Here is a 25,154-nt window from a genome sequence, read left to right as displayed (position 1 = left end):
CTCGTCGCAAACTTTGTCGTTTTGGCTGCAACTAAACCATGCACCAAAGTTGGAAACTTTTTTCTCTTTCTCTTTGATGCCTTCTTTCTGTAACCCTTGTGCTATCCTGGGCACTTTAACATTGGGAGATGGGTCATCTAGACCCACTGGACAGCGCTCTGAACCTTTTTTCTTCAATGATTTGTGATCTTCACTGGTGTCCATGGATTACATGAAATCTTTCCACCTTTATCCACCTTTGTCATGGTAGGGAGAACACGTCAATGTAAGGGTGGGGTCATCTAAGATAGCACAAGGGTTAAAGACCCACTCCAAATTAAAATATTTGTTTGAAAGCAAAAAAAACCAAAAAAGCAAAAATAAAAAAAGTTTTAAGCAAAGAAAAAAGTGGAAAGCAAAATGCATTTTCCCATAAGGTTTTTTTTTAATTTACTAATATTCCTTTCCAACATTGTCAGTTTGTATTTTTGTGTAACATTTTAAGTAATTTTGAGTTATGGAACCTTTTAAATAGTTTCACTTCTTTGAAATCTATGAAATACATTCCTAAATATGAGGAAATGGTTGTTGGTATGTTTGTTTCTGCTTTGAGTATTTCATATGGAGATGAAACAAACCACTCAGTGCTTCCCTGTTGACCTGACCCACCTGCAGTCACTGTAGTTTGTAAATCTGTATCCGGGAGGAACCGTCCAGACGCAGAGCGGGACGCTGCACGGTCTTCGCTGACTTCTATGCAAAAAATAAATAAAAAAATAAATCATCAACTTTCACAATTACTAAAGTTTTATTGTAGTTTTTCATCTTTAACTAGGATTTTTTTTTACATTTCTTTGCACAACAAAAGCAATTTTTTTTCCAAAGTGAAAGTTTTTGTGGAAGATTCCAAATCCTACGCCATTAATTTGAATTTTAAAATGAGTGAATACACAACTTTGAGGTAAAAAAAAATTGTGGCTCCACGTTTCTTAGAAGACGCTCTTGGTAAGTGGTGGGGGGGGGGGGGGTCACAGGTGACGGTTGACCTCTGCAGACAGACGGGTCTCCATCAACCGTGCAGGACACAAAGCTGACTCCCGTCACACACAACGGTTGGCAGCATGGCGATGGCAGGCAGAGCTGCTGCGCCCCCCCCGTACAGCGCCTGAGCCCCCGCAGCTCAGACGCGGCACACCTGGGAGATTTGTCCTAATGAGAGCCCGATGTGGAGCTGCGGCTCATTCCGCCTATAAAATCACTCCCTTCCTCCTTTCCTGTGAAGCGCGGCTGTTGTTTATCAAGCGAGGTAACGTCCTGTCATGTGACACCCCCTCCCCTCAGAAGCCCACCTGTGTGGACTTTACTCCTAATCCCCTCTCCCTACCCCCCCCCCCCCCTTCATCTTTGCTTTGAATACTTAGACTACTGAGTGTAACTAATTCTCCCACACAAGGATATTGTCTTTTCTTCATCTCCGCCTTTGTCCTCCTCCTTCCAGGCTCCATTCACTGTTTCATTAGTCAGTGTGTGGTGTGAGAGGGAGCTGGGGGGGGGTTGGGGTGTGTGTGTGTGTGTGGGGGGGGGGGGGTCTTTCTAATTAAATGGCTTTAACAGCCTTTTACCACGTTAGATTCAGCTTTTCACACCATGAAAGCAAAGTAACGAACTCTGATTATTCTGATGCAATAAATTACAGAATTAATTTATTTAAATACAAACTTCCTCTTCAGGTTTATCAGCTGAGAGGATTTTTTTCACTTAGGCTGCAGATTTCTGCCATCAGGCTGTGGATTTGGTGTCGCTTGTGTTTCTGTGCACCCATGCAGCTCGCTGGTCCCCCAGGAAGACCAGACCAGCCCTTCTTCTCAGAGAACCATCCCCAGTAATGGATGACCCCGCAACCAGCAGAGGTCAGGAGTCCCCCCCGGCCCCGTGGCCCTCCGTTCCAGAGCCGAGGCGTAAATCAGCGGGCAGCTTGTTGCGGGGAACTCTGCCCCGCCTGGGTTTCCCAGCCAATCCTGGTACCGTCTGTCCCGCAGCTCTGACGCACACAAAGTGGGTTCCCACTGACCTGCAGGACCCCTCCAGACCTCATGGGCCAGAACCTGGCAACCCAACACTGATCTGTCACTGCTGGAGGAGGCCTGGCGGACAGCGGCCCACCCCGCGTGTCCGTGAGAAAGAGCTCATGACTGAGAAAAATCACCAACTTGCAAAAAGTGGCAACGGTTTAGTAATCTCAAGACACATTGAACTAAAAATAAGCTTAAACAACTTTAGCTTTTGGTTCTCCCAAAATACTTTATTTTTTAATTTTCTCTATGAACCTGTAAGAACCCATTTTTCCTTCAAAATAAAATGATGTGGGATTTAAACCACAGACCAAGTGGACCACAGAACACATTTCTGATGTTTTTCTGCCACCATAGGTTTTTTTGAGCTAAAGTACAGCAAGAGTTTAACCAAAAACCTTCATGTGGAATTCTGGTCGCTTCTACGGGCTTCAACATGTCACAATCAATTAAAATCTTATTTCATCCGAAAACCATCAGTCAAATGCAAAAAAAATGTGTGTCTTATTTACACAACAAGTCAAAAGAGTGTTTATCCACATTAAACTTGATTTTGCTTTTTCCACATTACAAAAACTTTCTCCTCTGCTCCTCCTGACAGCCTGTAATTTTACCGCCTGGACTTCAGAGGTGAAGGACTGCAGAACCTGCAGAGACATGTCTGTGCACTCCACCTGACCGGGCCCAAGCACTTCTGACACACACGCCTCATTTCTGAGACAGACTGCAGGTCTGCCGGCAGTTCATCCCGGACAAACAGCTTTCTCCTGCAGCCCGGCCCCTCCAGGCTCTAATGAGTGGCAGGGGTCATAAAGTGGTTGTGTTACTATTTTCCTTTTTTTTCCAAACCAGTGACACCAGCTGTTCTCCCTCCTCACCGGAGCCTTTTGTGAGTCCTGACAGGCTGTCCGTCAAACCTCAGCGGAGGGAGATGTTGGCAAAAGACACGCCGCTACCTTAAGATGATGCCGGCCTTGCAGCGAAGGCACAGCAACGCAGAGTTCACAGGCAAAGAACACAAATCAAAGGTGAGCAGAGACTAAATGGGAGAATGGATCCTGATTGGGTGATTTTTTTTTCTGGTTTAAGCCAAAAAATCTCCACATATCATGAAAAAAAAACATTATTTCTGCTTGACAGATCAGGGTTCCTTAAAAAAAAACTCTACAAACATTATTGACATTCATGTTGGTGTTCATTGAAACAGCCCATTTTTTAAAAACCACAAAACCATCATCTGTTCAAATGCTGCCCTCTTGTGTTGAGACATCACCATGAGCTTAACATTTTTTTTTCCTAGTTTTTTAAAGTCAGTTTCATTCAAAACCTTTCATGTTTTATTCAAATATATATTTTTTCCATTTATTTTATTTTATCCCACGCATTTTTTCTTGTTTGAATTATTTTTATTTAATATTTATTAAGAGTGTGTTAGAGAGGATAAAATAAGATCAACTTTATTGATCCTGCTGCGAGAAAAATAAAATGTGCAGAACAATTAGAGATAAGGTAAAAACAACATAAAAATTAAGTAAAGTAATACAACCCCTTCAAAAACTCTCCTTTTTGACACTCTACATGAAAGAAGGGGTTCTTTTTTCTTCTTTTTTTGTGAAAATCACACTATGACCATATTCAGTATATACATATAAGAAGTAGGACGACTGGAGGCTGCTTGTGTGTGCCGCCAATTTATGACTTCAACTTTGACCTCGGCAGCGTTTCTGGGTTTTACCTACGTAAAAACACATCTGAACTTATGCAAAGATGGATGTACGTATCGTGTTTCTGCCTTTAGTAGCCCAGACATTTATTTCAAAAATTTGAACTTCCCTGGCTGCAGTACTCAGACCAAGGCGTGGCTCAATGTGGGTGGGGTAAAACACGTCGTGCGCCGCCCACTGTATGTAATTCATCTTCTTCACAGCAATTGCAGTCGTTTTCTCCGCATTTTATACGTTTCCATCTGCAATATATCCACCGATCAGATTCGGGAAAGAATCCTGAGATGATTACTTTAAGGCTCTCCGTGTGCATTGTTTTTAATTCATGAAAAGTATTGTTATTTTGATTTTAGGATGTGTACACTCCTACTTTGAAACGTTTTGATTTTGCTTTGTTTTTTTAGAAAAAAATGCCATTTTTAATTTATGGCAACAGAAAAAAAAAAGACAGACTGAACAAAACTGTGATTTTTCTGTTCAGTCAGTAGCATTTTACGCAAAGCTGTACGGGCGATTGCCCGGGGTGCAATTTTAAAGGTGGGCGGCATCTCAGGGCTTGTTAAAACAACAAACAATCTGCGCCACTATTGGTTTTCTATTTTCTGTTATGTCACAGGGTTTGGAATGGCCTGAAAGCAGCGCAATGTTAGTGGTGAATACTCGATTCTGATTGGATGCTGGGTGTGGATTAAAAAGTGAGAACACACACCTTTAGTGGCTGGGTGGCTCGGTTGGTAAGGTGACAAGCTACCATGCAGGAATCCAGGGTTCGATTCCCAGAGGGGAATAAGCAATGGTACTGGGGGGCAATTACCATATCAATGGCGAGCCCCCATCACCCAGTGGGGGTCCTTAGGCAAGGCCCTTAACACTACTGCCTCCCGAGCGCGGTTCAGCTGCAGCTCACCGCTCCCCCAGGGGATGGGTCAAATGCGGAGAAGAATTTCCCCATTGAGGGATGAATACAGTATAAATTTATTTTATTTATTTAAAAGAAGTTCTGGTCACATAGCTGAAATGTTCTGTATCACTGTGCTGGCTTCTTTAAAACAAACTTTAGCTTCTTCATCTGAACAAAAACAAGTGGTTAGAGGTGAACGTTTTCTCTGAACTGATGTTTTATTTGACCCGTCGTGACGATCAGCATAGATATTGCTAACAAATAGTCCAACTTTTGTGAAAACAGCGATCCAAACCGAACAAACAAGAATAAAGTACTAAAAACTGAAAATCTGGTTAGAATCCTGGGACCTTCTTTGTGTGTGGAGTTTGCATCTTCTCCCCATGCATGCGGGACATTTCTCCAGGAACTTTGCTTCCCCTCACCGTCCAGAAGCGTGTTTCATAGGTCAAGTAATTGGTTACTCCAAGGTGTGAGTGGGAGTAGTTGTGTGCCCTGTGACAGACTGACACCCCATGACCCCAAAATGGATATAAAAAATGGATGGTTGGAAGGAAATGATGAACTCACCATTCTCAACATTTTCCTGTGTTGGAAAAATGTAGTTTTTTTTTTTTTTAATAATTGAAAGCATTTTTACGATTTTTTGTTTTTAATAGAAATTAAGTTCCGTTACATTGATACAAATGATCAATAAAGTTTTTCAAAACAGCTTTTGAATTTGTTATAATGTCATCTTTTATTTACATTCACAGTCCTTGTTGGTGACACACACACTGCATCCCACTCATCGCTACATGAACTGTCACTCTCGGCCGGCCTTCAGCTTCTCCTCCACTGTGTGGTCGCCCCTCGAACCCCCCATGCATGCCGGACTCTTTGCCAGGGCGGGGCTGCTCTCCCACTGCTCAGGAGTCTTTGCCTGGATGGCCAGAGCGTGCACGCGGCTGCTGAGCTCCTCCTTCAGGGCATCGTTAACCAGGCGGTGGCGCTGAATCAGAGGCAGGCCCTGGAACTGAGAGCTGACCACCAGAACGCGGAAATGGGATTCGGATCCCGGAGGAACGGCGTGCATGTGGCTTTCGTTGTGGATCTCCAAGTGGTCGGGTTTGAGGGCCTCGGTCAGTTTGGTCCGGATGGCCCGCTCCACAGGGCGGCTGGGGTCAGGGTCCATGTGCGGCCTGACGTGAGCCAAAGGCCGGGCTGCGGAGAGGCGGACTGAGGCGGGCCGGGCGGAACGCAGGACACAGGGGAGCATCGGGGCGGGACACCACCTGGTGGAGGAGTTACAGCAGAGCTCCGTCAGGCCACGATGGTAAATGAGATCAGGAGGCAAATACCTTTAACCAACTTTAAATCATCAATGTAGCTTTTATTTTAAAAAAAGAAAGAAAGAAAAAATGATCAAATTTGTCTAAATCAGGTAGATGAACTGTGATTTAAATATATATATAATTGGTTATTTATTTAAATATTTTTACACAAAAAAAAACAGTTCAAAAGAAAAGGAGTTTTAGAAGAGAAATAAAGAATAGTAAACATGGCTGGAGAATAAGTTTGATCAATTATAATTACTATTTTTCTTCAAAAGTATTTACTTAATAAAAGGAGTACTTATCTAAAAATATATGTTAAAAAAAATATTGTTTTATGAAGAAAAACTTTTCTTAAAAGCCAAATTCATTTCATATAGAAGAAAACTAATCTGCTGATTTAATTTTTCAGCTCAAGCTGTGTTTTATTTAAGAAATAATATTTGCTTAGTTTAGATATAAAGATTTGGTAAAAGTTTAGTTTCAAAGTTTTCTTAAAATAAAGGAAGGAAATAAAACGCAAAGACAAAACAGAAAAAAGGTGAAACAAACTGGAATTTGGAGCAAAACTTTGTAAAACAAAACAGATAACTTTAAAACTATTAACTTAGAATTTAACTTAAAACTTAAAATTAAGTCTGTCTTTCTATCTTATCTTCCTTAACCACACACTGAGAAATGTTTATATTTACTATACATTTTTTTTTTATCTCAGAGATGTAAACACTAACAGTTATTATGGTTATTCGACTAAGCTGAAAAATGATCTGCAGTCTTGTTTTTATTTTCCGCTTTCCTGGATGTTTCAGTTTCAAAATTTAAAACCTTTTTGTTGTTTAAAAAACAAATATAATCGTTTAAAGCATCGATCGCGGGTGAGTTTTATCAAAAACATCGATGTAAAATAGTGACAATAACTACAAAACACGAGGGCGCCAGTTTTTCTAAGGTGAGGTCATTTTGGGGGCACTGGAGCCTTAAACTCTGTTATTTTAGAGAATTATGAACGTATATACATCAAAAGCGCAACAATAGTTGCATTTAAACCGGTAAAGAAAAGCGAATTACCTTTAGACGAAGACTCCGGTCGTCTGTTAGCATGAGCTGCTAGCTTAATTTAAAACAAACCCTACGTTACGTAATGGTGTCAAAACAGAAAACAACTTCTTTACTCCTCAAACTTTAAACGCAATTCTATTATAAACATAACCGTAGATGACATCTGATCATTTTAAAATGTAATTTTATTACAAATCGTGGAGTTATTTACCTCTACAGCCTTCTTCTTTTATTGATGGTTAGCGTACCGATAACCTTTCTGCCGACTACCGCCATCTGTCGAATAGGGGTGGAACTGCAGCATACCAAGAGGCCGACACCGAGTTTTCCTGTTTACGTTAGGCATTTCAAATATTTAATTTTTTCTTACAAACTAACAAAATTATATTGAATTTTATGGAGAATAAAATGTGTTAAATGTTTGTTTCGACTGTAACAGATTCAGGTATATGGTTGCGTGGTTTTCTATGTACATGATTAATGTGAGAGTCCTATTTAAGCAGCTTACACCAGGGAAGGATGACAGACTTCAGATCATCTTTTTTGACGCATGTTGAGGCAATCCAATGTAAACGAGTTTGTTACTTTCACATCTGTAAAATAAACTGATCTTAAAGGCCCATAGACCTGCACACTTCTGGACTGGGTTACCCCATCACAGCCCCAGTTGTCGGGGTTTTGACATCTATAACCACAACCTTCTTCTCCTTCTTGTCCATCACTATGATGTCCAGTTTGTCAGGGATTCACATTTTGTCTGTCTGTCCCACAGGAAATCCCAATTAGATGCTAAAATGTTTTGATTTCTTTCACCAAATCATAACTATTAGCATCAAACATATTTCCAGTGAGGTTCTGCAGAAAAACAAGTTATGAGCCTCAGAATTCATAATTCTTCTTAGCTCATAAATAAGAAAATATTATTAAAAGAAGTCTATTATTTCTGTTGGCAGTGGATGATCTTTTGTGTAACAAAACAAAAACAATTTTAGTAATTTTTTTACTACAACAAAATAATACTTTTTTTGTTTTATCTTAGATTTCGTGTTGTTTTTTACATGACTACCGTAGTTAATTTCCTGTTTGCTTGAACTTTTTCTGTTTGTGTTCTGTGGAAAGTTTCTTATCTTTGAATTCATTTCTCTTGGCTGCCTTCTGGTACGCAGTCAGTACAATGAGTGGTTTAAAAAAGGCTGCAAAAGGCTTATTGGTTTTGCAACTAGCAGTTTTAGTAATTACTGAAAAAATAAAAAATGTTATACTTGAATTTAGAATAGAATAGGGCATTTATATCTAATCTTAACAGAAATTATAGGCTACTTCTTGGATGTTTTCATTTTGATTCAGTGATGTTTGTTTCCCCAACAAAGATCCGGTTTTGTTTGTTGTTTTTGACCCATTCCAGCCCCCCTAAGAAAAGACCTGAATGCAGGGCCGGCCCTGGTCTTCCGGGGGCCCTAAGCGAAATTTAATTTGTGGGCCCTCTAACTGATCAGCAGCACCAACAAACCGTAATGAGTTTTTTTCTTGGTAATGTTAGAGAGCAGATTGTCTTGATATTTAATGCCCCAGCCGTGGAACGGCGTTGTGACGTTCTCCTCGCTGAGTGGAGGGTGAATTGTTAAGCAATGTACGGAACTGACGGTGGTTCATTTCCATCAGCCACCTGCCTAACGCTGCCCTGCTGGTAGAAACGTGTGTCGCAGGCTATGAATGTTGAAATTTAATATTTATTCTACACATTTTTACAGCATTGGAAACAGTTAAGAATGTTTGTCTTGTTTTTCCTAATACATAAACCATGTTAAAACAAAAAATATATTACTCTGCCCCATTTTTTTACATTTTTGAAAATGCTCCAGGGAGCCACTAGGGCAGCGCTCCTGAGCCGCATGCGGCTCCTGAGCCGCAGGTTGTCGACCCCCGCACTAACCCATTAGGGGACAGCAGCGCATCATGTGTACCAGGGACGGCCATTTTCTCTCAACACAATTTTTAGAGAACATTCTAAAAATCGTTTTTGTCTTCCGGTTATTTATGACACAAGTCTCCAACTTGAACTAAAATTTAAGGGCTTCAGGGGGGGGCTGCTGGGTCGTCCACACAGTCTGGTCCTCAGGAGTTCATCCTCTATTCTTTGTGTGAATTAAACAAAACCCTTGTTGGTTTGTGAGGAAACTAAAAATTGTTTCTCTTTTAATACAAATGTTTTTGCCTGTAATTTTCAAATCCTTATAAATTTTTCTGTTATTCTTTTTACTTATTGTTCAGCGAACTTTGCATATTATGTACATACATCTCAAATAAAATTGGGAAAAAAGGAGTTGTTTGGAATGTCATTTAATGCAAATACCAGCAAGTAAAAAAACAAACTTTGAACTGAAGTCAAATTTAAGTGTTTTATTTGAGAACAACTGGATACTAAAATGTTTTTAAACTGCTTTCAGTATGAAATATATACAGTTAACCTCCAAAAACTGTTTTGGAGTGTTTCATTATGATATTTGTGAGTAGAATAGCGAAAACAATTTACATTTTGACATGTAAAGCTGGTGTTGCTGCCTGAAATCCGTGCATACCCTCAGAACGTTTCCAAAACAGATTGGATATCCGTTTCTTTGGAATGCTGCTCGTGCATCCCAAATATACCATGACAGAAGGTAAATAAATAAGTGTATATCCTGAATAATAGACAAAAACAATGCATTCATCCCTTAATGCCTATAAATATGCATCAAAAATAAATGCGCATTCTTTGGCTCCATCAACATGAAAGCAAAAACATAAAGGGAGTTTTTTTCGTGGCGTATCCTGCCTTTAATAATAATAATAATGGATTGGATTTATCTGCGCTTTTCAAGACACCCAAAGCGCTTACATTGTGTCCATTATTCATTCACTCCTCATTCATACTTGGTGATGGTAAGCTACGGTTGTAGCCACAGCTGCCCTGGGGCAGACTGACAGAGGCGTGGCTGCCATTTCGCGCCTACGGCCCCTCTGACCATCACCAGGATCATTCATGCGCATTCACACACCAGTGGAGCCACACTGGAGGCAAGGAGGGTGAAGTGTCTTGCCCAAGGACACAACGACATTTTGGCTGGTGGGAGCGGGGATCGACCGCCAACCCTTCGATCATTGGACGACCCTCTCAACCACCTGAGCCACTGTCGCCCAAAAGTGCAAAAGCAGCTGAGATAGGCTCCAGCAACCATGTGGCCCTGAAAAGGATTCAGTTGGTTCTAAAGATAGATAGACACTAAATTGATAAAAGCTTTCAACATTTTGTCATGCCTTAAATGTTTTGAAATTTTTACAAAGTATGTTTATAAGGGCATTTTTTATAGCTAAAGCAGAAATAAAGCATTAGAAGAATGTTCTGTGTAATGATGAAATCTCTTTGACTTGGTTTTATGTTTAAGTGTGACGTTACAAATGGATTAAAGGATGTACCAGTGAGTTAAACAACTGTCATGTAGTAATAAATCCAAATTAGTTTAAAAACTGAAAAAGGACATTTTGTTTGGACCTGTGTGGTGCTTTAATAGTGCAGCGGGAGTGACTGGTTCAATTCCTGACTCATTAACAGTTGCTATAAAAGCTGACTCTGCGTGAAGATCCTTCATGGACCAGAATCCCTGCTCTGACACAGATAGAGTAGTGTGGTGGCAGTGTCCCTGTGCTTCCAGTGAGAACGTGCTGGTTCAATTCCCAGTTAGAATAAGGGTCCTTAGGAAGTAGATGTCATAGTCTGACTTTAAACCTGATTGTTGATTTTTGAAACATGTGGAGCGTTTTCAGCTCAAAGTAACAAAGCAACACAGTTCTGCCGTAGACAGATTGGCACAGTGGGAGTGTCTCTGTCCTTGAAGCAGGAGAGTGCAGGTTCAAATCCTGGCTAGTTGTAACACAACTCATGCTTGGGGTGAGGAAGAGTCAGGGATGCTGGGAAGGGGTGTGGCTTCATCTTTAGTCTGGTAGGAGATCAACGACTTCTGTGCTATAAGATAGTTGATGAAGGTTGATATTAGAGCTACAGCTAACTAGTAGTGAGACAGGTACCTAGAAGACTAGAACAGACAGGAGGGCTAAACCAACTAGACTATTAATGGGGGGGGGTAGATTTTTCTAATATGTAGAAGCTGCAACTAGATCATGATTGTACCTTCACGCTACAAACACTACATGGTACTATACTTTTAGTAAATCTTGTCTTTCTCAACCTAAAGGTTGGTGCTAACTATTAGAACTATCAAAACCTAAATTGTTGCTAGCTAGTCTGTAAATAAAAGTTTTACTTACCTACACCATCTCCATCCCTCACCTGCCCACCACCTCCAGGTGTTGTTCTACCTGTATTGCATCTACAGTACGCAGACCCTCCACACATCCAAGCTGCATCCTGCATGGATCTGTCTAAATGCACATCTTCTGGGATCCTCTTCTCCTGGTCCTCCTTCCTCAGGGTGGGTGGGTGGGTGGGGGCAAAGATGTAAGCCCCCTTCCCTGGCGTCCTGACTCCTCCTAGCCGCAGCTTGAATTGTGAGGCGACTGAACACCTCGATGTTCCTGACTGGGACTTGAACCTGCACTCTCCCGCTTCAAGGACAGAAACACTCCCACTGTGCTAATCTGTCTACAGCAGAACTGTGTTGCTTTGTTCCTTTGAGCTGATGACTGTCAAGGATCGGCAAAAACCGAAAACAACAAAACTGAGACGGGGAATTGAACCAGCGCTTCTCTGCTTTGGAGAGCAAGTCAGTTCCATCGCACTATTCTGTACATCAGTTAGCACTTTGTCGATCACCATTTTTCCTCCATCTGGTGCTTTCTGGGATTTGAACCAGCACCTTCTTGCTCTACTGTCTCCTTTCATCTCCATCAGTGGAACCTTGAAGCTGAAGTTTGATTGACAGTTGACGACCTCACATCACCAGTTGCTGCTGCTTCACCGGAAGTGTTTTGTTTGTTTTTTTCCTTAAAAGAGCGTTGGTTCACATCCTGAAAGTGGATCACGGGTGGATGGAGGCTTTGGTGAAGCGTGTGATAGAAACTCGTGTGTTTACTTTGTTCTTTTTCTCCAAGCAGGAACTCTTTCTTTTGCTGATGATGCAGCCATATTACTTTTTTGATGGGAGTATAATCTTCATACGCCGTCATTAAAATCTCCGACTCCGTCTCACTAAAGTATGGCGCTCTCTATTTAATTACATTTTCTTTCTGTTAACCAGGTACGGTGCAGTTTTCTCATTTTGTCATGTTCTTTTTGTGTTACTCTACATGCTGTGGGGGGAAGGTGCTAATGAGAATGCGCACTGAGACTGCTGTGAGCTCTGGCCGAGGGGGAAAAACACAGAAAAAACTCTGGACAGCATAGTGAATTTTTGACTCAGCATCCAAGCGAGGTCTTTCATTCACTGGAACACAACGCAGAGCAGAAAAGTCCACCCAGTTACAGCAGCACCGCACCGTTACCAACCTGCTAACAGGTTATGGGCCCAGGAGACGCCTGAGACTATAAAATGTGTTTTCCACTTTTGTGAGGAAGTTGACACCGTGAGCAGACAAAAGAAGAACTATGACCTATGGGAAACCAAGTTCTTGGGTCACCTTCGACTACAATGATTGAAAGACGCCATTCTGAATGCGCCTGACCCTGATGATGACGATGAGGATCCAGCTAAAAATGCGGAGGCATGTGCTGAACTGATCCAGTTTCTGGATGACAAGAGGCTGTCGCTGGTGATGCGTGAGGCAGCAGATGATGGCCACAAGGCGCTACAGATCCGAGACACCTACCAAAATGAAGGAAAGCCTCGTATCATCAGTCTTTATACTGAACTGACTTCACTAAAAAAGCCGGCCAATGAAAGCGTGACAGAATATATAATCGGCGCTGAGACAGCGATCACGGCCTTGAGAAACGCCGGTGAAACCCTGAGCGATGGTCTGCTGATTGCCATGGTCCTGAAGGGGCTACCTGAGTCATTCCAACCATTTGCAATCCACAACACACACATCTCATCCTGTTGTGACACAACAGGATGAGACCATGTCATTTGCAGAGTTTAAAACAAAGCTACGGAGCTGTGAGGACACTGAAAAGATGCACGCGACCGCAGCAGGTGACAACGTGATGAATGCCCGCGTGCACCAGAGGGAGACCTGCCAGCCCAGGTGAGCGAGGAGCAGAGAAGGCGACAAAGGACTTTGTATGCTTCAGATGCGACCTGTAGGGACACCTGGCCAGAACCTGCCAGCGCAAACTGTGGTGCAGCTTGTGCAAAAGCAGCACGCACCGGGACAGCACCTGCAGACGCAGACAGCACCTGCAGACGCAGACAGCACCTGCAGACGCAGACAAAGCCTGCAGCGAGACAATAAACCAGGAGAAGGAGTTCGCTTTCCGAGTGAGCGAGGGAGCAGACATTAGATGGTCGACTGTGGAGCAACTTCACATATCATCACTGATCACAGGAAGTTCAGACGTTTTGATGAGAACTTCCAGGCTGGACCACACGGTGTGGTGTGGTCTGGCTGACGGCACAAAGTGTAAAGGGGTGGCGGAGCGTCGTGGTGATGCGGAGGTCTGTCTGATTGACAGCAGAGGCCAATTTAATTTGTGGGCCCTCTAACTGATCAGCAGCACCAACAAAATGCAACTGTTATTGTGATATAAATGAGATCTCTCTATTACTACATTTTGTGAATGTATTATTGTTGCTGCTGAAGAACTGAATACAGTTTATTGCTTGCATGTTGGATGCACATTTAGTGGTGCCAAAAAAATGTAAAAGTGAAAAGAAAAAAATGTGAATGAAAAATGTATATAGATATATATTTTTTTAATGTAACATTAGGCACTCAACAAATGACATTCACAAAACTCCAACTTATTAAAAACACCAACTTAATAGAAAATCAAATAACGATAAAACAATCCAAAATAAAGAACACAACAGCTCAATGATGGGGATTTTGGAAAGCCAGAGTCTTTATCCGTCTGAAAAGGACCTCTTTGCCCCAAATCCATTCTTACTGGATCAGAGAGTGTGGTTGGCCGTTCAGCTGGACCAAACTTACCAGCAGCAGCATCAACGTTTTTCCTTTCAACAGAAGATGTGGTGACAGCAGTTTCTTCTGCAGCTAAAAAACAAGCATAATTATTATACAATAATCAATGATAAAGCTAATAAAATAAGAATACTAATAATAGTTTACTGGCTCATTTAAAATCTGTGTGCAGGTTTTTCACAATTTCTTGATCTTTTTATATATTTATGAGAGGTTGATTTTTTGATTGTATATTTGCATGAAGTCATATTTGTTTATTTAAATATGAACAATTTGGGACTTCATTCTCCACAGCTGCTGTTTATGAAAAAAGGGGTTATGCAGACACTGTTTTGCGTAAATCGCGCAGCTGCAAAGAAAGGCAGGAGAAGAATGCGGCCCCAACATCTTCCAAACTTCCCTTGTGACTGATGTTTCAATTCTTCGTCTTTTTTCAGCTCCTGATGGATAAAGTCTCTTTGGCATAAAGTTCTCTTGTTGTCGCGTTGATCAATGTGACAAAATGCGCTCGTTTTTTTTCCTTTTCCCAGACTTTATTGAAACAAAATGCGCTCGTAAATGTACACTGTGCCAGGCTCAGATGAAATGATGTTGACCAATCGTTGCTAAGAGTGGCGTAACGTCATCATTTGGGTTGCCAGATTGGTTCAGGTGTGGTTCAGGAAGGGGGCGATCAATGAGTTATATCACTAGAGGAGACATCACGTGGTTCCTCATGGGACGGGAGCACCGCCATCTTGGTGAGGTCAAGTTACTACTGCAGTGCATGCATGTGAACACTTTTTTTTTGCTGTTATCAACTGGCTGCATGATGTACGTATAATTTGCTGTTGACATAAATGTACATTTTATTTTGCTAAACTTGTATACAGCATAATAGGCTATTATAGTAATATAGATTTATACATTTCTGACTCAGAGACTGAACTTTTCTTGCACGTTTCCAATGGATTCAGACTTAAGGAAAGTGGACTTAAAAGTGGATCTTAACTATCCAAAGTGCTAACCCAGATGGATCACTGTGGTACCAACTAGTAATACAGTCTGGATATGTTCAGGACATTTGTGGGAACACATTTAGATAAGAGGCCAGACTGTTTGCTTGAAACCAGACACCATAACATCTGTGTTACACAAATTGATCACTAACATGAATCAGTATAAATCTATTGTGTTTCTTTGTTGTTGTTGTTTTTTTTAGGGTAAATCTATTGTTCACTTTTGGACTTCTTTTGAATATTTATTATTATTATTATTATTATTATTATTATTAATAGACTTATTGTTGGGTTTTTCTAAATATTTAAAATTACATGTCAAAGAGGTCTAAAAACTCCTAAATGTTTACAAATTATTTTTTTTTAATTCTTTGTAATAATTTTTTTATTTGTAAGAAGTCCTGCAACAATGCATTTTCATTAAAGTTTGAGCTTTTAAGGCTGACTGTTTCTCTTCTTTAACAACAACAAATGATGTATCTATATATATATATATATAATATATTTACATATATATATATTTATATATAAATGCAAAAATATATATAGTATATAAAAGCTACTTAGACACCTCTAAAAGCAATAGAAATCATTGTCATGTGGGCGTCGTCGACCTCACCAAGATGGCGTCGCGCTCCGCCACCGTCGGCCAGGCTTCTAAAATGGGCTTGTCTCCTCTAGTGACATAACTCATTGGGGGCGATCATTAAAGTGCAGCCAACTTTCTTTTGCACAACATTCAGAGGGCACTTTGGTACGGACGCGCTATGAAATGGGTTGCCAGATTTGGCTCTTTTTAATTTTTTTCGCCACTTCGGGGCCCTGGTGGTGGCGGGGGCCCTACGCGGCTGCGTGTTTCGCGTATAGGGAGGGCCGGCCATGCCTGAATGTGACGTTAAAATAATGTTTTCTTGAATGAAAGCGAGAAAAAAAAGAGACTTTCTGTTCCACTTTTTATTTTTCATGGTTCGTTGATGCATTGAGATTCCAAAGGGTCACAGAACCCCGTCAAAAGAAACATCCTACACAGCTTTGAACAGAACCCGTGTGTTCACATTGAGGCTAACTATGATTCATAACCCTTTTTGTTAACATTAAGGTCTTTTTTTTGCCTAAAGTTTATTCTCATTTACAAAACAAACAAAAATCAAAGACAACATACAGCATTGTTCATTTACACATCTAGTTGTAGCTTTTTTTGAATATGATTCCACGGTTTCTATACTTACAAACAATCAACTAGAGTTTCTACGGCACAGTACAGTGACAAAGTTGTTATTTTTTTATTTTTTTTATTTTTTCTTTTGACGTCGATGCAGTTTCATTTCAGGATCAGGGTGTCATCAGAGTTGCACGCAAATGTTGGCTGTGGAGTCATGGTGAACTGACAACGGAACAAAACGAGCTCCAGCCGCCAGCGTTCTCAAAAAAGACAAATATGACGACACTTATTGCTTTTCTTGCAAGAAACCCTGTAACATAAGCAGATATGCATTTAAAGAGATCATTCTGAATCCAAACTGTCTTTTTTTTAATAGGGGAATGATGGACAATATACACCAACTAACATGTACAATTCTTCATATTTATGAATCCAGTGTGTCTTCATTGTGTGCTTTTAGGGGGGGGATCTGATGATTAGAGACTTAATGGCGTCTGCAGCCATAAGGATTTCTGGTTATAACTACCGGTAACCCTTGTGCTATCCTAGGCACGTTAACGTTGGAAGTGGGGTCATCTAGACCCACTAGACAGTGCTCTGAACCTTTTTTCTTCAATGATTTGTAATCTTCACTGGTGTCCATTGATTACATGAAATCATTCCACCTTTATCCACCTTTGTCATGGTAGGGAGAACACGTCACTGCAAGGATCGGGTCATCTGGACCCATAGGATAGCACAAGGGTTATGTTGAGAAATTCAATGTTTTCCCAAAGATTTAGGCAAAAACTGACATTTATGATGAAAATATCCTGTAAATGGAAGCTTATTAGATATATTATAGCTATTTTATTTACAGATATTTATACCTATAATAGAGTTAATGGAGCCACGAGTTAAATCAGGACTTATAAAATATTTGGCAACCAGTGAAGAGTGGTGGGTCTCATGGCACACAAACAAAAAGGGCACAAAGAAAAGGGCATCTCATAACAGTTGTGGGTGCTGTGCTTTTTTGTTTGGCGCCTCTTCGAGGTCTTCCACAGCTGTGCATGTTCTAGGATGTGCAGTTAGTGCAATGTTTATCGTGCCAACTGGAATCTAAATATGGCTGCTATCCTACAAAAATGGCAGTTTGGACGAAAAGGCTTTCTTTTCTCAAAGAAATCGAATCATTTCCTGACTGAAGGAATGTGGCTGTGACTCTGACCCTGTGCTAGTTATTACCTGTGAGGAACATATCACCATCAGCCCTCAGCGGATACTTTTATTTTTGAGAGTGAAAATTGGTGGTGAACAAAAAAATAAAATACCCTCCATTATATGCTCCTATCCTCCTCCTCAAGCCTATAGAATAACCCTGAACAATATCTAAAGCAGATGGGATGTCGCTGATCAGCAATAACAGCTTCCAGAAGGTACCAGGTCCATAGCAACCATAGACATTTTTTTCTAATGTCTGGGGATGATGAACATGCGAGGGGAATTTGCGCGTCAACGTGAAAATATTTTTCTGGTTTTCCTTAGCAACTGACGGTTTTGCATGCCACGCCCTATAATATCAAAGGTCAAGTGGATGTGTTCACCTTGGGACAGGCTTGAATCCTATGTGGTTTTGATTTGTTTTAGGTATGAGAAAGTCATCAAACATGGAACATAAAGCTATTTCAGGTCAACGTTTTATGGAATTTGAGGTTCACGTATGGTAAAAATGAAACAATTTGGTTAAAGGAATTTAAATGCGACACAAAAGTGTGGAAGTTTCAGAAATGCAGCTTGGCTATAGAATGTGGCCAACAAGCAGGACTATGTTTGACTTTTCTGCTTTTTTGGTTGCGTATTTGACACAGGTAACCCTGTAGTGATGGTTTTTCATACGGAAATGTTTCATCTGCTGTATTGAAAGTCTGTGTTCCACCATTATATTTGTACTTATACGTATATACCGGTAATAAAGGGGTTTTATCCAGGGTTATGAGTCTATTTCAGGCTATATAGATAGACAGATGCCACATTGGAATGGGAAAAAATATCCAGTTTGCTCTCTTATATTTAATCTCTTAAAAAAATGAAAGTCTTCATATTGCACTAAGAAGCTCGGACACTAAACATTCAGTTCACACTAGTTTTTCAGGGTATTTCACACAACTTTTCCACGCACAGACAAAATAAAAACAGCTAAATTGATGCATTTTCGCTTCACTCGTTTGTCTTTGTCGGTTCTGTGTTCTTCCTTAATGGAGGCAAAAAACAGCAGAACTTTCATTAAAAGTCTAGTGTGTGGCAATGGAATATACAAGCCTCAAATGATTTTTATGCTTCCAGTTTTCAGGGTATGTACAGGACACATGCATAACACCCTCACAAACATACAAAAGACACACACGCCCACTGCAGAGTCTTTGAGGATACGAAAAAAGGCATTTCACACAACAGGAACACACGGTGTGGCTAGAATGATGAGCGGCTGTGACGATAAAAACACTTCCATCCAATTGTTCACGGCTTTGTGCTTTACATGGACACACACACACACACAAACGCACACCCGGACAACAGCTTGTTGAGCTTCGTCTCACTGCTTCTCAGATGCATACGACAACACACCGAAGCAAACCTGGAAGTTTCTATAGTCTAGAAAATGGCAGTTAATCTGAAAACACCAACACAAGACGTCAGGAGAAAGAATGACGATGGGAGAGTCCAGGTTTTAACCTCACAAAGTCAAAAATGCTTCAAATCGAGGCAGAAATTGTTGCATTTTTGAGTCTAAAGATGGCAGACGTGGTGAAGGTCTCAAAGACGGGTGAAAGTTGCTCAGAAATGGAGGTGGAGTACAGAGAACTCTGCAAACATGGCTAGTGGTCATTTGGATGAGTCTTTTTGCATGGCTCTCTATCAAGAGCCTCCACTGCACTGACCCCCACCCCTCATCGTTACAATGAGAAGGACAACATCTACTGCTGGCAATGATGTCAAGAATCTGGAATTCACCAGATTTGGGTTGAAATTTACCTTAATATTGAGTGTGTTTCTGCAGACTTTGGGGATTTTAGAGGCCAGGATTTTTCATTCAGTGTGGCAAAAGCTCTTCTGCCCCACCCTCCCCCACCCCTGCAAAGCTGTTGGTGTCACACTATTGCAGCACCTGACCCCGCGTCTCTGGTAGTTTGAGGGCCAGAAAACTGCCCACTGCCAGCGCCCCCGAGGCGAACAGGATGGGCACGGCTTTGGTGATGCCAACAAACGAGGTGAAGATGCTGATGCCCAGAACGGCCGCCAGTTTGCAGAGAGCGTTGAGGAAGCCGAAGGCTGTGGTTCTGCAGAAGAAAGACCAGAAGGAAAAGTCAGTTCTGTAAATCCCTGTCAGCAGCATCAAAGGAACTACAGAGTTGATTGAAAGTTTCCAAAAGGCAGCAGATTACAGATGAGACAATCTCGTAGTACATCCCAAAAAATTAGGCTTTATTTCCATCATTTACATACTTTCTAAATAACAGAATAATGGCATGTGCTAAACTTTGGGCATCCTGCAGAGTTAGTACCTTGTGCTGCCACACTTTTGGTAGCCAGCCGAAAGTCCTTTACTTTTTGTTTGAGGTATCGTCACCCATTCTTCTTTCAAAGGTTTTCCAGTTCTTTGAGACACTTTTTGGATGTCTGCTCTTTTCAGGTCTGTCCAGAGATCCTAAATGATGTTGAGGGAAGGCGATTGGCAAGGCCACGGCAAAACCTTTGAGTTTCTGTCTCTTAATTTGCACCAGCATGGATTTTGAGGTGCGTTTAGGATCATTCTCTACTTGTAAAAGCCATCTGCTGTTCAACTTCAGCTTATTTTTATTTTTTTTACAGATGGCATCAAGTTAGAGTCCAAAATTTGCTGAAACTTGGTTGAATCCATTCATCTTTCTACTCGTGAAATGTTTTCTGCGCTGCGGGCTGCAATACCCCTACCATGACTGATCCACCCCCGTGCTTAACAGTTGGACAGAGGGTCTTTTCATTAAACTTTCTTCTCCAAACATACCTTTGCTCATTCTGGCCCCAGTAGTCAAATTCTCCTATAGGTCAGGGCTACCTGAACCTGGATCAGAATCTTCCATCCTGCCTGCTTTACGCTGATTTCCTGAGTCAGGTGTCTACTCATTCATATAGACTGAACACATCTGACCCAGGTAACTTGCACCAAGAAGTGCAGAGATCCGGAAAACTGGCAGGTCTGTGGATCTGTAGGACCAAAATTAGGGAGGCCTACTGTAGCTCAACCGCACCGGTGTATTATTTACCCATCTGGTATAAAAGTTCTGATCATGATTCATTTGGCTTTCATTTTCCTTTCCTGAAATAACCCTCTGCATTTTCCCAGACTTGGGACAGGCACATGTAGAACTGAACTGTGCCTGTTGTGACTGGATTATCAAATCCATCAACCACACAGTTACCTGGAACATAATCACCTCTACATGGGGGCGACAGTGGCTCAGGTGGTTGAGCGGGTCGTCCAATGATTGAAGGGTTGGCGGTTCGATCCCCGCTCCCACCAGCCAAAATGTCGTTGTGTCCTTGGGCAAGACACTTCACCCTCCTTGCCTCCAGTGTGGCCACCACTGGTGTGTGAATGCACATGAATGATCCCGGTGATGGTCAGAGGGGCCGTAGGCGCGAAATGGCAGCCACGCCTCTGTCAGTCTGCCCCAGGGCAGCTGTGGCTACAACCGTAGCTTACCATCACTTAGTATGAATGAGGAGTGAATGAATAATGGACACAATGTAAGCGCTTTGGGTGTCTTGAAAAGCGCAGAGAAATCCAATCCATTATTATTATTACATTGGTTGTAATCCTGTGGGATCTTTTGTCTATCAGACATAACAGGTGTTTGATCAAGCAAAACTAAATGATCAGCAAATTCCATTGGTTTCTATTAGACCCGTTACCATAGCAACCACCTTCAAAAGGCAGATAAATAATTTTCTGTTTTGAATTGGAGGACCGTTTTTTATCTTTAATTAGGAGATTAATTTTTTTCGACAATGTTTTCTTTCAACCATCATTTTTATGGAAAATATAGACCTCAAAAATAACCACCAGGTGGCAGCATTTCTCCCCAAATCAAAATAGGATGCTGCAAAAAGGGCACATTTAGCTGCTTTGAGGTTTTTCATGAAACTTCAGACGTTTTTATCTTCAGTTATCGATTCCAAAGTGAAAAGGAAATGTAAAAAAAAAACAGGCTTTGCAGAATTGAATTATAGAAGGAAAAGCTGCAGCAATGATTTCAGCCCACAATGTCATCCATCGCCTCAAGCAGCCAATCACACTTGGGCCGCCCCGGTGACATCATTTTACACGTGAATCAGCAAGTTTAAGGGAGTGTGGGCTCACGGCCTGATTTACCCACCTCTTGTCAGACGGGTAGAGCTCTACGGTGAGCACGTCCAGAGCGTTCCAGGAGGCGATGCTGATGCCACCGAACAGGCAGAGTAGAGCGATCATGGCGGACTCGCTGTTGCCAAAAGACAGGAAGAAACAGCTGATGCAAGAGATGACGCTGGAGCCGGCTGCAGACAAACAGGGTGACGAAAAAAACCACCATGTTGTCACCCTGAGACAATGATTTTGAACACACAAAAACGTAAAACTGACTGAAAGCTAAATATTTCTCCCCATCCCAAAGAGGCTGCGTCCTACCTAACATCCTCAAGCGTCCAATCTTGTCCATGAGCAGCGCAGACACGATGTTACCCGGCAACACCGCCAAGGTGCCCAGGAAACTGACAAAGTAAACCATGTAGGCGTTGTTTTCATCACTGACGTCGCTGAGCAGGCAGCCCTCTTTGTTGTGCAGGAAGGTGCTGTTGATCAGTCTACTGTTGATCAACCTGTACTTAAAAAGATCTGGAGGGGTCATCGGGGAGGGGGGAAGGGATCAGAGGAGAAAAGGAGAATGCAATGATGAGTAAACTGCCGTCAAGAGGATACAAATAATAAGATTTATCTGCGCTTTCCAGACGCTCAAAGCGCTTAAAGTGAGTCCATTATTCATTCACTCCTCATTCATGCTTGGGGATGACAGAGGCGTGGCTGTCGGTTCACGCCGACGGCCCCTCTGACCATCACCGGGACAATCATGCACATTCACACACCAGTGGAGCCACACTGGAGGCAGCGAAGGAGAAGCGTCTTGCCCAGGGACACAACTGGGGGAGCGGGTATCGAACCGCCGACCCCTTCGATCATTGGACGACCTGCTTAACCTCCTGATGGAGAGGAGCAATCCGTGTCAGACAAGAAACTCACAAGAATACGATGAGTTTGTTGTATTAAACTTATATTCACTTCACAAAGATAAAATGCTGCAGATATTTTCAAAAAGAAAAAAGGCTTCCAGTTTTCCAATATCATGTATTTTATCTGCAGGGAATTCATGTTTCAAGTTCTATGGATCTTCTCTTTGTCACATATATCTATTTTTTCTTACAGGCAATAAAACTGGAGTAATTTGTGAGAGACTTGTGGTGTGCCCTAGGGATCGATCCTGGGACCCCTTCTGTTCAACCTCTACATGCTGCCACTAGGGCAGTTAATACGCAGTAATAACATATCTTATCACAACTATGCAGATGATACTCAGATCTATGTGTCACTGACAACAGGTGAATATGGGCCGGTGGATTCACTCAGCCACTGCCTCCAACAGATCAGTGCATGGATGCAGAACAACTTTCTCCAGCTAAACTCAGACAAGACTGAAGTTATTATTTTTGGCCCACAGAAACAAAGAGAAAGTGTCAGCGGCTACCTTCACTCTCTGTCTCTTAAACCCTCAAATCAAGTCAGAAATCTAGGGGTAATCATGGACTCTGACCTGAACTTTAACAGCCATATCAAGTCAGTAACATCAGCGGCATTTTACCACCTGAAAAACATTGCCAAAATCAAAAACATAGTGTCAAAGCCAGACCTGGAGATACTTATTCATGCATTTGTCTCCTGCAGGTTAGACTACTGTAACGGCCTCCTCACCGGCCTCTCAAAAACAAGCTGTAAAACAGCTTCAGTACATCCAGAATGCTGCTGCTCGTGTCCTGACCAGAACCAGGAAGTATGATCACATTACTCCTGTGCTCAGGTCTCTGCACTGGCTCCCTGTACCTCAAAGAATAGACTTCAAAGCAGCTCTGCTTGTGTCCAAGTCTCTCCATGGCCGAGCACCAAAGTACATCTCTGACATGTTAGTGCCACATAAACCATCTCGTACTCTGAGGACCTCAGGGGCCGGCCTCCTGTTGATTCCCAGAGTCAGAACTAAACAAGGGGAATCAGCGTTTCAATATTCTGCAGCTAAAATCTGGAACAGCCTCCCTGAAGGCGTAAGACAGGCCTCTTCTGTGTTCATGTTCAAATCTAGACTTAAAACATTTCTGTTTAGCCGTGTATATGACTGAAAGGTCCTATCTGCACTTTTCTTTCCTTTCCTTCCTTTATTTTTAAATAAATTTTCAAATTTTTTCTTTTTTTTTAAAGTAAATTTTACGTTGATTATTTCTGATGTATTATGATTTTAATGCATTTTTCTGTTTTGTGAAGCACCTTGAATTACTTTGTGTACGAATTGTGCTATACAAATAAACTTGCCTTGCCTTGCCTAAAAATTGGAGTAATTCATGTATTTTCCTCTGCTGGAGAACTCATATCTTTTACGATATTTTATTATCCATTCATAAAGTAACTGATATTGTAGTAGCTGAAGGCCATCAGTGTCAACCAGCAGCGTCTGTGTTTGAAGGCCAGAGACACTCCACTGCAGAAAGAGGAGAGTTTATTTGTGTACACACAGAACCTGCAGCTTTTGCAGTAGGAGTGCCAATATTTCTCTAGTCGGGTGTTTGAGGCGGGGGCGCGAGTGTTTTTCAGAGCACCGGCAGCATAATCTGTCAATGTGACATGTTCAAAAACAAGCAGACTTTATTCAAGCCACCCTGTGTTTCACTTCCATCTTACTGCTGCAGTGTAAAAAACCGGACCTGTTCTCTGCCGACGGCTCTGAGAGCTGAACCAAAAGCCCAAATAATCTGCTTCTAATTGTTCTGCTAAGAAGGAAATCCTGCAGGAGCTGATACCTGATGGTAAAGAACGCTACACAGTCTGCCTCATAAATCTAAAAAAAAAACAAAAAAAACACTTTAATCTAAAATATTTAACCAAGTAAGGACCAGATTTCTATAAAACCTAATTATCCAGAAGAAGGATGGAAGTCATTTGACCACAGGACCGTCCTAAAGAAGTGAAGTTTTAAAATACACAGGCACCACTTTTGACAATTCAGTTCTACGGTGGCCCCTAAAGTACAAATCACATCAACAAATCACTCCATGCAAAAACATATTAAAGATCACAGTGACAATTAAAAAAGCAAAACAACATTATTACATTTTAGAAATCTTAACGAAATTCCAGAAACAGAAAAAAAAAAACATGTTGGAAAACAATTTATAGAAATCAAAATGAAATGTGAAAAAATGACATCAATGAGTAACTTGAAAATGTAGGACATCCCTGATGGGATGATGACGTTTGAGTTTTGAAGAAGAGGGAAAGCAGAAGGATGTTTGTCTGAACTGTGGTAACGAGTCAATTGATCAATAACTAAACTTTTGCAGTGGGCTTGGCCAAATAACTTCTGGTTGAAAAGCTGACCAAACGTCCAATCAGTGACATCCCATCGTGGTTTCTTTTTTTTTTTTTTTTAACTTGTCCTGTCCAACAGCTGGGCAGACAGATGAGAGCTTAAGGCCTCTTGTGTTGGACATATTTTACTTTTACAACAAGGGTCATGAATCTTCTGACAAACCAGAGGTATGTCTGAAT

At 41.5% G+C, this 25,154-nt stretch overlaps 2 protein-coding genes across 3 annotated transcripts in view; both read right to left on the bottom strand.

Annotated features, from left to right (window-relative positions):
• Nucleotides 1–5,309: 5,309 nt before the first annotated feature.
• On the bottom strand, nt 5,310–7,362 carry bola1 (bolA family member 1). 2 transcript variants are annotated; one of them, XM_004078378.3, is made up of 2 exons: nt 7,260–7,362; nt 5,310–5,950 (listed from the first exon to the last, which is right to left on the bottom strand). In XM_004078378.3, the coding sequence occupies exon 2, from the start codon at nt 5,932–5,934 to the stop codon at nt 5,482–5,484; it is 453 nt and encodes a 150-aa protein (XP_004078426.1). In that variant the 5' UTR covers nt 5,935–5,950; nt 7,260–7,362; the 3' UTR covers nt 5,310–5,481. The 2 variants fall into 2 exon arrangements, with proteins under 2 accessions (XP_004078426.1, XP_004078427.1); XM_004078379.2 differs by having other exon boundaries at nt 7,058–7,292.
• Nucleotides 7,363–16,059: 8,697 nt separating this feature from the next.
• The window catches only part of LOC101164923 (synaptic vesicle glycoprotein 2A), a 35,605-nt gene continuing 26,510 nt past the window's right edge, over nt 16,060–25,154 (bottom strand). The window contains exons 11-13 of the mRNA XM_023964183.1: nt 21,975–22,181; nt 21,685–21,844; nt 16,060–19,605 (exon numbers count right to left, since the gene is read on the bottom strand). Of these exons, the coding sequence (XP_023819951.1) occupies nt 19,422–19,605; nt 21,685–21,844; nt 21,975–22,181 (551 nt within the window). The 3' untranslated portion in view covers nt 16,060–19,421. The remainder of the gene's footprint in view (nt 19,606–21,684; nt 21,845–21,974; nt 22,182–25,154) is intronic.

This window comes from Oryzias latipes, chromosome 16, assembly GCF_002234675.1.
Source record: "Oryzias latipes chromosome 16, ASM223467v1".
Classification (NCBI taxonomy): domain Eukaryota; kingdom Metazoa; phylum Chordata; class Actinopteri; order Beloniformes; family Adrianichthyidae; genus Oryzias; species Oryzias latipes.
Note: the sequence above shows the minus strand (reverse complement) of the source record. Positions and strands in the feature narration are given on the sequence as shown.

What these genes read in the sequence shown, in the direction of transcription:
- bola1 (XM_004078378.3), bottom strand. Translation starts at nt 5,934, where the DNA reads ATGCTCCCCTGTGTCCTGCGTTCCGCCCGGCCCGCCTCAGTCCGCCTC.